General features: G+C 34.1%; 1 protein-coding gene across 1 annotated transcript in view; it reads right to left on the bottom strand.

Annotated features, from left to right (window-relative positions):
• Window positions 1-15,683, bottom strand: part of ADGRF1 (adhesion G protein-coupled receptor F1) — a 68,101-nt gene that overhangs the window by 32,981 nt on the left and 19,437 nt on the right. The window contains 4 exon segments of the mRNA XM_074310724.1: window positions 6,709-6,882; window positions 8,732-8,881; window positions 10,730-10,787; window positions 12,303-12,398. Of these exon segments, the coding sequence (XP_074166825.1) occupies window positions 6,709-6,882; window positions 8,732-8,881; window positions 10,730-10,787; window positions 12,303-12,398 (478 nt within the window).

Below are 15,683 nucleotides of genomic sequence, written 5' to 3'. Positions count from 1 at the left end.
CTTCAGGTCAGATTTTATACTCTCCCCTTTCACCTTCATCAAAGAGGTTCTTAATTATTCTTCACTTTCTGCCATCAGAGTGGTGTAGTATGCAAAAAGAGGTTAATTTCTCCTGGAAACTTTACTTCTGGCTTTTGTTCAACTAGCCTGCCATTTTACATGATGAATAATCTATACAAGTTAAATAAATAAGGCGACAATATACAGCCTCGTCATACTTTTTTTTTTCCAAACTTAAACCAATCAGTTGTTCTATGTTTAGTTCTAATGATCTAGTTTGGCTGAGGTATAAAATGTCTTAAGGACAGTAATATGAAATTAGGTTGGAAATATAAGTAGGATTTATATTGTGGAAGACTTTAACTGTGGAATACCTAGCTAAATTTATATTTAATCTTAGAAATAATTGAGAGCCACTGAAGATTTCTATGCATGAGTGATATGGCTTGGCACAAGTATTAGAAAGATGATATTGGCAGCTGTATAGAGCATAAATTAGAGAGGGAAACAAATGGAGATGGAAGAAAAGGGAATAAATATTTGTATGATATCCACTATGTATTAGGAATTGGGCTAAGTACTTTTTACAAATATTATCTTATTTATTCCTCACAATAACCTTAGGAGGCAAGTGCTACTATTGTCTCCATTTGACAGTTGAAGAAACTGAAGTTATGTGACTTATACAGAGTCAAACAACTTGTAAATGTCTGAGATTGTATTTGAATTCAGGTCTTCCTGATTGCAAGCCCAGTGTTCTCTCCATTGAAAGTCCTAGTAGCTAGGTAACAAAGAGGTGGATATCTGTGTAAAGAGCCAACTGTCCTTGAGAATGAGATGAGAAATCCTGTGTAAAATGTTTTGTAAACCTTAAAGCATGATAAAATGTTAGTGGTGATGATGTAGTATGGTGATAATGAAGAGAACTATGATAGTGGTGATGATGATGTTGATAGTGGTGGTGATGATGATGATGATGATGGTAGTAGTACTAGCAGTGGAGATGGTGGAGAAGAGAATGATGATGCATGGTGATGATGTTGATATGGTGATGGTGATGATGAAGAGAATGATGAGGGCAATAATAATGATTGTGGGGTGGTTATTTTGAAAAGAAAAATAATGATGGTGATGATGATGGTGGTAGAAGTGGTAGTGGTGGTGGTGCTGATGAAGAGAACAGTGGCGATGGTGATGATTATGATAATGGTAGTGGTGAAAGTGGTGATGAAGAGAATGATGATGGTGGTAGTAATGATGTTGATAGTGGTGGAGGTAATGATGAAGAGAATAGTGGTGATGATGATGATGACAGTAATGCTAGCAGTGGAGGTGGTGAGAAAGAAAATGATGATGATGGTGGTGGTGATGATGTTGATAGTGTTGGTTGTGATGATGAAGAAAACAATGATGATGATGATGATGATGATGATGATGATGATGATGATGATGATAGTAGTGCAAGTGGTAGAGGTGGTGAGGTAGGGAATGATAATGATGATGGTGATGATATTGGTAGTGGTGGTAGTAATGATGAAGAGAATGATGATGAGTGTAATAATAATGGTGGTGGTGGCTATTTTGAAGAGAAAAATAATGATGGTGATAATGATGATGGTAGTAGAAGTAATGGTGGTGGTGGTGATGATGAAGAGAGCAATGGTGATGATGATGATGACGATGATTATGGTAATGGCAATAGTGGAGGTGGTGATGAAGAGAATGATGATGGTGGTGATGGTAATGATGCTATTGATGATGACCTAAACAAGGATGGTGTATGAGTAGGCAAAAGGAAGTGAATTTAATAGAAATTCTGGAGATAGCCTCTGTAGGACTTGGCAGATTGGAAAGTGTTCTGACTTCATATCTCTCTTCAGGCATTTATGGTCCTGACCATATTACTTAGTCTCAGTTTCTTCATCTAAGGAAGAGAATAGAGGAAGCTAGGTGATATAGCAGATAGAATCCTGAGTCTAAAGTTAGACCTGAATTCAAATTTGATCTCAGAAACTCTGGACAGCTAATGTCAGCTTCCTCAACTGCAAATGGGGATAATAATTATAGCATCTACATCTCAGGACTGTTGAGGAGATCAAATAAGATGATGTTTGTAAGGTATCTGGCACATAGATGCAATAACAGACATTTAATAAATGCTTACTCCTTCCATCCAACTCCAAAATAGGAATAACACTATTTACACAGTCTCCATCACAAGGTCATTGTAAAGAAATCACTACAATTCTATGTTTGTTGACAGCTTCTCAGGTGTCTTGGGTAGGAAATAGTTAAAAAGAATTGTAAGGTTTTGAATCAATATGATCTAGGAAAATTAGAAAACCCAGAGCTGGAGGTTGAGGAGAACCAAGAGAATGTTAAGGATGTGCTTCCTAATTCTAAACTCAACATTTTGGATTTTAGTCTTCCCTCCTTATTTATCATGCCTCTCTTGAAGAAATTTATGGATGGTTAATCTTTGATAGGGCAGCTGGATATATGCATTAGATACTGGACTTAAAGTCAGGAAAACTCATCGTCATGAATTCCAAACTGGCCTCAAGCACTTAATTGCTATGTGATTCTGGGCAAGTCACTTAATCCTATTTGTCTCTGTTTCCTCATCTGTAAAATGAGTTGGAGAAGGAATTGGTAAACTACTCCAGTCTTTGCCAAGAAGAAAACCCCCAATGGGGTTGTGAAAAGTTGAACACAAATGAAAACATTTCAACAACAACAACAAAAATTCAACTCTAGAATTTTTAATTAAGTCTGGTGAAGAACACTAAGCACAACACAAAGGGTTAGATTTTTGTGGGGGAGGGAGAGAGTGTTTTGGTTTAGGTTTTTTAATCATACTTGAGAAAATAGGAGGATCAAAGAAATAATAAAAACATTTTTTGAGATATATGGTTTGACTTGATTTTGCTTCTGTTTGCTCTGCCAGGAGGATGGTAGGGGTACAATGGGAAGAACTGACTTTAAAATTGGGGTTCAAGTCTTGTCCTTAATACTTACTATTATTTTTAGGTATTTAATATCTTTAAAAGATCCTAAAGAACAGGAGAGCCATTGCAGGATTGGAGAAAAACTGATAATGATCTGATTTTAACATAAGTAAACAAGGGTGAGGAACTAAAGAATAGGGTCTATAAAAATTATAGGTTAGTGAAATTGGCTCTGCTCTTAGAAAAATTCCAAAATGTATTGTTGAACAGGATAATTAGCAAATACTTAGAAGAGGAAATAATGATTACAAAAACCAAAATAGTTTTATTAAAGTCAGATCTTGCACACCCATCTCATTTCCTATTTTCAAAGGGTTACTAGCATTCTAGGTCAGGGAAATTCTGTAGATAAAATTTACCTAAAATTTAGGAAAGCATTTGACTAGCATGCTATTCTTGAGGACAAGATGAAAGGATGTGGGCTACATGAGAATAGGTATATATATGCAACTGATTCAATGGCAAGATCCAAGGAATAGTATTAATGGCTCAATGTCACTACAGAAGAAAAAAAAAATTTCTAATAGGGTTTGTGAGGATGTGTTTGGTTTCATGTTCTTTGTCATTTATATCAGTGAAGAGGATAAAGGCATCACATATGTAAACAAAAAAAAATATCAAAATTCAACAAAATATCTCAATAGCCTTGAATGTTGCACTAAACCTAAAAGATAAAGTTTAATAGTGATAAAATGAACACTTTAGTTAAAAAAAAATAAACTTTTCAAGTCCAAGATGGGAAAGACTTAGCTAGATCATTTAAAAAAAGTCTAAGGAGTTTTGTGGCCTATAAGCTCAATGTGAATGAAGAGTGTGATGTTACTAAATTAACTAATGTCCTCTTAAGTTGTATTAAGAAAAACAATGTGTCCAGAATAAAGAAGGGGATACTCTTCCTCTCTTTTGCAATATTGTATTCTTTTTAAGATGCCACATTTTAGAAAAAAAAAAATCAACAAGCTGGAAAATGTCCAGAAAATGACAACCATGGTGGTAAGAGACTTTGAGATGGTGCTATATAAGAATTTTTTAAAAGAAATGGAGACAGAAAGGGAAAAAAAAAAAAACACCAAACCTTTAGACAGGGAAACTTAATGGCTGGCTTCAAGTATTCAAATGAAGGGCAATCAGCTTTGTTTTCTTGCCTTGAGATATCAAAACTGGGAGCAACACAGAATTTACATTGAGATAAATTTAAGTTTGATACAAAGAAAGACTTCCTAACAGAACTAATCCATAAATGAGTCATCCAATCTAACTCCATGTCCAATAGGGGTAGTGGATTCTTCCTCCTTGGAGCTCTTTGGCCAAAGATTCTATGACTATTGATCAGGTCTTTTGTACTGGCATTAATTCTTATTCAAGTAGGTATTGGAGTCAGTAGTCACTAAGGTTTTTTTCCAGCTCTGACTGTATTTGAACCTGGTTGTATGAGCAGAAATGGTTTGTTGATTTTTCTTTTAATAAGTCCTTTCAATACATTATGGGTAGTTTGCATGGTATTTAGGGAATTTATAACAGCCTAATTAATGGATTTTCCCAAAGTTTCTGTTGGGAATTTGAGCCAAGAAAAATGTGAAAGCCCTAAGATTTTCTGGACTTTCCATTGCATAGGCATATTGACATGAGGGTTACATTTGATTCAACACCTCTTCTGTATTCATAAAGGATTGCTTTTAGATTTTATAGAGTTTACAGCAAAGTTGGGTTCAAAGGAGTAGAGAAGCAATCAAAGGTTTATCCACATTGGGGGAAATTTGGGGAAATCAGATAGGTTTAAGAAGACAAATTGAAATTCTCTCCTATGCTTTATTTGAATATTTCTGCAAATTAGTTGGGGCCAGGTAGTGGGAAGGGGAGCAGTATCTCTCTTTCATTGCCATTTCTCTTGTCATTATAGTAGTCCTTGTTTGTTTGTTTCTGATTGTTTTTTTTTTTTTTTTTTTTTTTTTTTTTTTTTTTTTTTACCATATTGCTTGTATTGGAGCCTTTGAAGAAGCTTCCTACTCACCCCAAATGAGTATATGAAATACTGAAATAGATCTTTAATTGGTCTTGTTCTCTGTACCAACTCTCACCTCCAAGTCTCTAGCTTATTCTAATACATCTACATATTTTTGCAAGATTAATTTTCACAAAATACTAGTTTTACAATGTTATTTCTTTAAGTTTAAAAAACAACTATAATCACTTCCTTCCTATGGTATCTTGGAACAATTCCAAAATGCTTGGCATTCAAGGTTCTCAGTTAACTGTCCCCCTTCTACCTCATCTTTCACTCTTTTCACTCACATCTTTTAATATGTCCCTTCCATTCTAGTCTGAACAGTCTTATAACTGCCCTACACATAGATCATAGAACTTAGAATCTTAGGAGTTAGAAGGGACTTTAAAGATCCATTATTTAATTTCCTTAAATCTTATTTTCTTCATTTAATAAAATGAGGAGATTGGACTAGATGGCCCCTCAGCTATCTTCTAGCACCAAATTGAGGATCCTGGTCTAACCCTTTCATTATAGGGGTGAGAAAACTCAAGCTCAGAGAGGCTGTGAATTGCTCAGAGTTAATTAATTGCTTGCTCAATCAATTAACAAGTATTTAATAAATATTAAACATTTGCTATTGGCCAGGCATCACATTGATAGTAACAAGTGAATCAATTACTGTTCTCTAGAATCTTATATTTTAATAAGGAAGATAACACGCCATATAGAATTATTTATATTTCTTTTTAAATAGTGTTTTATTTTTTCCAATTACATTAAAGATAGTTTTCAACACTCACTTGTATAAGATTTTAAGTTTCATATTTTTCCCTCCTTCCTTCTTTTCCATCCTCCCCAAAATGGCAAGCAATCTAATAAAGGTGATATGTGTACAATAATTACAAAAATATTTTCAAATGAATATAAGGTACTTTGGGGAAGGATTGTACTAACATCTAAGAAGACTAATAAAGACTTCATATAGAAACTGGTGCTTGAGCTGAGTCTCCCATTTTCTCTGACCCACTCTGGCAAGTAGCAATTAAAAGTAGCTTGAGCTCACTGGATTGGTCATGGAGCAGCTTCATAATGTCACCTAAAATATAAAGTCCAAGATATTCTCCCTAGTTTATCCCCTACCAAAAATTAGAACTGAGTTGAAAGCAGGGAACTTAGCCAACTCTGGCTTTTAGCACAATAGTCTTAATCTCTGCTTTGCTCTGATATTTTTAAACTTTCTTTTAACTCATTCATGCCATGCTCCTCATTTCTTTCTCTCATTCTTTAAGAGACTGTAGGAAGAAATGGGGGTGATGATGCCAGGAGATACACAAAGTTCAAGTGCTTGCCTAGTCATAGATTTAGAATTGAAAAGTCCCTTAGAGATAATGGGGTCCAACCCTCTCATTTTACAGATGAGGAAATTTAAGTTCAAAACGGCAAAGTAACTTGTCCAGCATCCTTCAGGCAGTAAATAGGTATAATTAAGATATGAACCTATGTTCTTTGGCTTTAAATCCAGTATACTTTGTAGAAACCATGATGCCCATCTGTGGCTCTATCTTAACTCTGGAAATCTATTGCATTCCCCAAATATTAGGAGCTTTCTCTTAGGGATCACTGGTAGGGTGAGAAATAAAGTGTGTCAAGATTAGAGGAAAGCTTTTCCCATTCTTCCCTCTCCAAGTATTGTATAGTATTTAATGCTCTTACTTGTCCTCTCACAGAAGTTGATACTGTCACGAAGATTGTTCAACTGACAGTCACAGCTTTGATGTGCCCCAGTCTTTTTAAGATGGCATTTCCTGGGGTCCAGGCAAGTATAAGGAAACCAGTGGTAACCATTCTCACAAGCACATCTTAAGGTTCCATTCAGGATGCTACAATCTGCATAGAAGAAGGAAGAGATAAGAGAATAAGTATTTGTTTTTTAAGTAAAATTTTATAAGGGTAGTTAAATAATTCCCAGTTACATGTGAAAATAATTTAATGTTCGTTCTTTAAAAAAATTGGGTTGCCAATTCTCTTCCTCCCAGCCATCCCTCCCCTATCCCTTAAGAAGGTAAGCAATATCTCAATTATACATGTAAAATCACACAAAATATCTTCCCATATTAGCCCAGAATAAATGTTTATTAAGCACCTACTAAGAAAGGTGCTCACAAATAATATTACATAAGAAGAAAGGTTGGATTTTTTATTGGGTTTAACATGTATATCTTCAATCATTAAGAAAAAAAATGATTTATATGGATTTAGTCACTCAGTCAAGGGGAAAGAAAACTAGATTTGAAGTCAGAGGATTCAAATCCAAATCCTGGCTCTATTTTAGTATCTGTGATTTTGGATAAGTCTCTTTAATTCTTCTAGTAAGTAAGGTGGTACCTAGAATCTTTCTCACTTAAAATCTATGATTCTAGATACCACCTTACTTAAGTAATAGAACCAATTATCAAAATAAGAAGTTTTAAAAGAAGGTAAAAGATCAACTTAACAGATTCAATTATTATAACAGAAGCTCAATAATCTTGGAGAAAGGATACATATTTTCATTGGACATTGTGATGGAAAAGTAATATTTGTGAATTATGGGATTTATTTTGTGGGGTCCAGAGAATTTCTCTGTAGATAAGGAGATTCTCTTTGGTCACGACTCTATCAAAGGATATCCCCCACTTCTGGAGCTGGCCTTGTTTCTAAGCAACTTGTCTTATTGATCTTTATTTCTCCTTGTCTCACAATAAGAGTCATTCTCTTAGGTCAGACCACAAAAGTTGGGCCCCATAAGACAAATATGAAAATATATTTGTATTTCCTGGAATAAGGGGGGGGAACAAGGTATCTTCTCACAGCTGTTGCCATTAGTATACATTAATGATGAAATAACTTACTCATATTTGCACAGAACATTAGCCTAACCATTAAGATGCTACAAAACCCAGCATGGGATAGTGAAAAGAGTGTTTTATTTGCATCAGAAAGACCTGTGATTGTATTTTGCTGTTGTCATTTACAATTTATATAACTGGAACAAATCCTTCACCTTTAAAAACCTCAATTTCCTTATTTGTGAAATAGAATTTGAAATATTCATCTTTTAGGATTATTGTGCAGCTCAAATGAAATGATTTATATAAATACCTGGCACATAATAAGATCCTAATATTTGTTGACTACCAGTCATTAATTACATAAGGTTATTAAGTTTCAATTGGGAAGAGAATGGAAGAGAAACCAGAGTTTGGAGGCAGGATACCCAGGTGATGAAAAAATTACAAAATTACAAAATTACAAAAATTACTGGGAAAGTAAGAGTTTTTAAGGGCTCAGGACATTAGGAAATTTGGAAATTACTGGGGAAGTTGGAATAAAATATGAACATCCTGTATCAGAGAGGTCAGATGCAATAGGACAGGTTCTAAAAGTAAAGAAGTAAATCTTAAAAAGTGACAAGGGCAGAGTATAATAATAAATTTGGTGCTGGAAGTGACCTTAGAAACCATTAAAGCTAATCTCCTCATTTTATAAATGAAAAAAATGATCTGAGAGGATAAATGGCTTATCTAGTGTCACACATTATTAAGTTTCTAAGGCAGAATTTTAACTCAGGTCTTCATAGTAATCTATCTACTGTGCCACATAATAGCAGGTAATTTTACCCCATTCTAAATAGTTAAGGCACATCCCTATTGACTTATTCCCCAGACCAATCCTGAACAAAAGAGTGTTGGCTCACATGTAGTAGCTTTCTTTCTGATAATTTCCAATGTCCCATTTGGCCAGGAGTATTGAGGTTTCAGAGCCTTTAGAAAATTCTGAAATTTCCATTTTTCAGCTGAATGTTGATAGGTTATCTGAAACAACAGCTCATATTTCTGTTTCATGCCTAAAGAAAGAAATAGGAAATATAAGAATTTACTCTTATTTCAGTCAAGATGGGAAAAAATGCTAATGAACTGATACAAAGGGATTTCTAGATTCATAGATACAAAGGGATGTTCTAGTATGATACAATGTTCTCAGAACCACAGAATCTCAGAATCTGTTAACTTGGAAGGGGCCTCTATGTCATACCCATTCAACCTCTACATTTCACTATTAAGGAACCCCAAGTTATAAGAGCTCCCTGGAGTTAAGAATTCTCTCTAGATAGATAACTTAACTCATTAATAAATGACTTGTATATCTGGCCCAGTTTGGCTAGGATGGAGAGACATTTGCATTTCCTATCCTGGGTTGTCTTCTATTGCCATCTCTATCTCTCAAAGTCCTTCACTAGCCCCAGACCACCATTCCTATAACCTTTGAACTACTACATATGCCATCCACAGGGCACTACCACCATAAGAACTCTTTGTTAGGATTTCCATTCTCCCAGTGTTCCTCCTTTCTTGAATCTGGAGAAAATGTATTTGGGAGGTATAAAGGGAAATATGAAGCACAATAATTCTGATGAGTTGCCTATTTTATCTGTTTGAAAGGATGAGAGGTAGGCTCTCTGCTAGCTGGAAACTGTTTTAATAGTGCAGATAGTATTGTTTTCCACTTCTATAGAAGCTCCTGTACAACATAAGAGTTAATGGCATATTTATCTTCATATCCTTAATGTCAAGCACAGTGCTTTGTACATATTATGTTATTTTAAAGTCAAGTCTGACTTCATGATCCCATTTGAGGTTTTCTTGGAAATCATATTAAAGTGGTTTGCCATTTCTTTCTCCAGTTTATTTTACAGAAGAACTGAAGCAAACACAGTCAAGTGACTTGCCAGTCACCTTGCTAAGAAATGTCTGAGGCTGAATTTGAACTCAGGAAGAGGAATCTTCCTGACTTTAGGTTCAGTATTTTATCTAATATTCCATCTAGCTGTTTGTACATAGTAGTTATTTAATAAATGTACATTGATTGGTTACAATCATGTTACTTGCAGTCATGTCATAACACTCCCAAATGAAAGTGAGCCCAACTGGTGTTGGGTGTGTAAATCACCATCCAACTGATTTTACCCTGGACAAAGAATTCCTAATGCCATAAGATATCGTTTAATTCATAGCCTTAGAATTGGAAAGTCCTGGGTTCAAGTTTTGTCTCTTACATATTGGCTGAGAAATACTGAGTAAATCACTTGAACTCTCTCAGTGCTTTAGTCAGTCTTAGACTAAATCACAAAGAAGATGAGTATGTGCATTGAATGAGGGAATTTCTTCACCTGGGAGCTCCCTATAACAATGATTTGTTTACATTAACTTGTGTCACTTTGACAGTCTGATGAAGCCTATGAACCCCTTTTCAAAATGTTAAATTCATAAAATATAATATACACGATTATAAAAGAATCCAATTATATTGAAATCCAGTTATATATATATATATATATATATATATATATATATATATATATATATATATATATATATATATATATGTATATTTAAATGCTAATTTAGAGATCCTATGTTAAGGATCTCACCTTTATACCACTATTAGTGGCAATCCATAGCCCTATACATATTGTATAAGAATTTCTTATTACATTTCTGTGGATATCCAAGGAAATGTCCTAGGGATCATCCGTTTACCTCCTCTCCAAATTGGCTAACTAGAATTGCAACACACACACACACACACACACACACACACACACACACACACATATGCACATAAACACACAGAGTTTTTGTCTCCAAATGAGAAAATGATTCTATGACTGACTATGGGACCTGAAAACTCTCACCTGGATATGTTTCCTTGTTCACAGCAAGATCCTTTTTTGTTTTGAGACTCTTGTTTCTCTGAAAGGGAAGCAAGAGAATTTTTAAAAGTTGTATTTTAAATTAATTTGCTACATTTTCTGAGCTAGACTCAAATGAAACTACGGATTCAAATCCTCAAGAAAAGAAATGCCAGAACTCAATAGTAGTTGCTAACCTCTTTACCTAATCCAATTCATTTGCATGTCATAGCATCACTTTCCTAATGTCTTGGTACTTTTGGAGCACAAAGGATGCAAAACAGCACACATAAAAAAAAAATAAATAAATAACAACAGCAGCAGTAGCCGCAACAACCTTGGCTAACCAACTCAGTACCTACTTCTGAATCTCTCCACAAAAGCAGAGACCTACTAAGCAACTCTATTCTTTTGTGGACAAAATACTATCACATCTTTCCTGATTTACAGTCTAAGATCATAGGATTGTAGGAATGTAATCTTGAGCTGCCCTGGAGTTCAGAAGATTGCTCCAAATAAATGACATTGACTAACAAAGCAGGGAAAAGGCCCTCCAGACACAAGAATTATTGGAGAAGACAGATCTAAATGCAAACTATAATAGGATTTTTGTATCTCAGAGAAATGTTTTTGCAGCATCTCAGCAAAATTGAGTATATACTTGGTCTCTAGATGGTACAGAGAACATCTTGATTTGGGTCTTATACAGAGGCATATCATGTCATTGAAAATTTATATAATGCTTTAAGGCTTGTATTTTAGAAACAAGATTTGTTCTCCATTTCTTTCTCACAACAACTGAAATATGCAATGTTATTAATTAATCATTATAACAATTACTAATAATGCAAAGTAATTAGCATTACTTAATATCATTTAATTGATATTAATCACAAGTCTTTAATATTACTTATAATTAATTAACTATAATGTTATTATCCTCATTTTGCAGATAAGGGCATCAGAATGGTCAGCGGACTTGCACCAGTATAGTAAGTTCAATGATCTATTTACTGTATCACCTAGTTGCCTCTAAAAACATGGGATTTGAAGACATGGGACCAGAGTTTAAATGCTAGCTGCCTATGAGATTTGGGGGAAATCACTTTAAATTCAAAAACCACATTTTTAAATTTGTAAAATGGGGAAATGATTTCCAAGGTCTTTTCCAGCTTTAAAGCAATGAGCTCAGGTCCAGATGGTTCTCTTGCAAGTGGTGGTTCCCTCGCAATACAATTGAAACTATTTCATCTCAAGGAAAGTAAAAGACCTCTTCCAGGATCCAAAGCTGATCCTGGGCTTTATTAGTTCTTTTTGTCACTTCACTCCTCATAGATGTAAGAACTTTGACTCACTATTACCATTGTTCAACCACCAAGAAATTGAAGTGCAGGAAATTTAGTCACTTGTTTTAAAGTCACATTGTTAATTGGCATCAGAACCAGGACTATTACCGAGGCTTCCAGTTTAATGTTCTTTGCTCCAAAATTAAGTTTCTTGGCTTTTAAAGAATCTCAGAAGAGTCAAGATGAGAGCTATTAGAAGTGATAAAGGAAAGTAGAGTAAATAGACTCACCTCCAGCAGGTCCTCAGATCCCATAGCCAAAGTCAGGAGGGATACCAAACAGAGCTCCCAAAATTTCATCTTCACTTTTTTCTTTTGTACCCTAGACTGAATATAAATAGCAGAACATGTAAATTGAAATTAAATTATGGCAAGGCAAGCAGCTTGGAGTTAGATTATAGGGATAAGGCAACTCTCTATGTGGTTTGGGCCCAAAAGATAATTTTTATTGGGTTATGTAAAAAACTTGGGCACCACTGAGCCCAATGTAAACTGAGATTTCTACACTGATCAAATTTCCCATAATAGCTTGATAAAATATCTACTAATATTCTATACTGACCAAAGGGAGTACTGCTTTAAAACCTTCTTTGCAGAAAGAAATGGATTTTAGTGGTTTTGTGATCTTAAAAAGAGACCACTCTTCAGCCTTCTTAGAATTGTACATGTACAGACTATTGGGCTTAAAAATGATCCTCTTTTCTTTATGATTAGAAACATTGACCATCCTGCTCTTTTTATTACACAGAAAGGGTTTTTAAAAATTATTCCAGGGAAGATAAAGTTAAAATACCAAAGCACTGGATCATTTAGCTTCATGAATTTCATTATATAAATAATACAAAGAGATGAGTCAACCAACCTTGAAAATCTACTAAGTTCTTTGAGGATTTACTAACTACAACACATTATCCATAATTCATGAGATTAATAGCAAAATTCCATTCCTAGCTTCTCTAACCTCCTCAAAAAAATCTGACACAGTGCAAATATTACTAGATAACATGAGTTCAAATCTTGTCAACTGTGTATCTTGGGGGAAATTATTTTGATATCAATTTCTTCATCAAATAAAAGATCTCCTGTAGTTTTTGAATCATATGATCTTATAGACAGGGACAGTAGGTTTGTTTGGAGTTAAATTTAAAAGAATACCTAGAGCAAAGTCAAATGTAAAATTTATTTTATAAGAATAAGGCCAAGTGTAAAAGAATAGATATCTCCTCCCATCCTCATCTTGATGGAGGTAAGAATAAAAAAAACAATAAAAATTATAAAATAAAAAGTTAGATTAAATGATCTTTTATATCCCTGTAGATTCTAAAAACCAGTGACCATTAATAGTCTCCCCACTGACCTAGGACTATCTAACTATACAATTAATTAGTTTAAAGCAAATAGTGCCTTTTATCAGGGCATGGTTATTCCTCGAAATTAGAAGGAAGAAGTTCCTTTCTGTCATAGTAACTCAGTGCTTTGCTAGACAGTGACACATGTGGTATGACTAGTCCCAGGAAATAATAACAATAATAATGGCAATAATAATGATGATAGTTGACATTTTCCTATTTAATATTTTATTTTCCTAATTACATGTGGAAACAATTTTAACATTCTTTTTTCACCCAAATTCATCTCCCTGTTCCCTTCCCCTCTTGTTGAAAAAGGAAAGCAACTCAACATATGTTATGCATTTGTAGTCATACAAAACACATCTCCATGTAAGTTATTCTGTGAAAGAAAACACAAACGACAAAAACAAGAAAATTTTTAAAAAGAGGGGGAAAAGTATCTTGGCTCTGAATTGTCTCTACCTGTTCTTTCTCTGGAGATAGACAACACTTTTTATCATAAATCCTACAGAACTGTCTTGGATCATTGTATTGTTGACAATAGCTAAGTTATTCATAGTAGATCATTATGCAATATTACTATTACTGTGTGCAATGTTCTCCTAATTCTACTCATTTCATTTTCCATCAATTCACACTAAGTCTTTCCAGGTCTTTCTGAGAGCATCTTGCTCATTCTTTCTTAAAGCACAATAGTATTCAACACAATCATATACAACAACTTGTTCAGCCATTCCCCAATTTTTTGCAACCACTAAAAGAGCTATTATAAATATTTTTGAACACATAGGTTCTTTTCCTTTGTGTTTTTATGTTTTTTACCTCTTTGGAATACAGACCTAATAGTGCTACTGCTTGGTCAAAGAGGATGCATGGTTTTATAGCCCTTTGTACATAGTTCCAAATTCCTTTCTAAAAGGATTGAATTTCACCAATAGTACATTAGTATTTTAATTTTCTCACATCCCTTCCAACATCTGCCTTTTTCCTTTTCTGTCATATTAGCCAAACTGATAGATATAAGATGATAGCCCAGAGTTATTTTAACTTCAGTTTCTCTAATCAATAGTCATATAACTGTAGATAGCTTTGATTACTCTGAAAACTGCATGTTTTTATAGATAATTGACTATTTGTCAATTGAGGAATGGGTCTTCTATAAATTTGACTTTGTGGTTATTTGTTTGAGAAATTGTCATTTAGAGAAAACTCACCATAAAAACTCTTTTTTTTTTTAACATAATGACTACCAATTAGTGTTTCTCTCCATCTTAGTGCCCCTCATTTATCCTACACATTGTCTCTTTTTATCCAGTCCATTCTCAGAAGTATTTTGCTCCTAACTTTGACTTCCCCAAACTTCCCTCCTTTCTATTAGCTTCCCTTCCTCTTCTCCTATCCCCTTCTATTCCTACTTTCCAATATGATAAGATAGATTTTTACCCCCAAATGAGTGTGTATATTATTCCCTCTTTGATCCAATTCTGAGAGGAAGATTTCCATTTTTCCCTCCCCTGGAAAATCTCTTTCAGGTCTCTCTTAGGTCAGGTAATTTATCCCATTCTATCTTTCCCTTTCCACTTCTCTCAGTGCATTCTTTCCTCTCATTGCTTAATTTATTTTTTAAACATAATCATACCATCACATTCACTGTAGATCCAATTTTTCTATCTATAAGTATTACTTCTAACTGCCTTGATAATGAGAAAGTTTTTTTAGGACTTATAAATATCATTATCCCAGGTAGGAATATAAATGGTTTAATCTTATCTAATCTATCATGATTTCTCTTTCCTATGTACCTTTTTATACTTCTTTTGCATCTTGTATTTGAAAATTAAATTTTTCATTCAGTTCTGGTCTTTTCATCAAAATTTTCATGGAATGTCCACTTTTTCCTCTGAAGGATTATGCTCATTTTTTTTTTGAGTAAGCAATTCTTTATTATAATTGTAGCTCTTTTGCCCTCTGGAATATAATATCCCAAGCATTCAAATATTTTAATGTAAAAGTTGCTAAATCTAGTGTTGTCCTGACCGTGGATCTACAAATATTTAAATTGTTTATTGTTGGCTCTTACAGTAATTTCTCCTTAACCTAAGATTTGGCTTCTGTTCTTGAAAATTCATTTTGTGATCTCTTTAGGGAGGTGATTTCAATTTCTATTTTACTCCCTAGTTCTAGAATATCGGTGTAATTTTTTTATAATTTCTTGAAAGATGTCTAAACTTTTTTTAAAAATCATAACTTTCAGATAGTC

The sequence above is a fragment of the Sminthopsis crassicaudata genome, chromosome 4, assembly GCF_048593235.1.
Source record: "Sminthopsis crassicaudata isolate SCR6 chromosome 4, ASM4859323v1, whole genome shotgun sequence".
Classification (NCBI taxonomy): Eukaryota; Metazoa; Chordata; class Mammalia; order Dasyuromorphia; family Dasyuridae; genus Sminthopsis; species Sminthopsis crassicaudata.
Note: the sequence above shows the minus strand (reverse complement) of the source record. Positions and strands in the feature narration are given on the sequence as shown.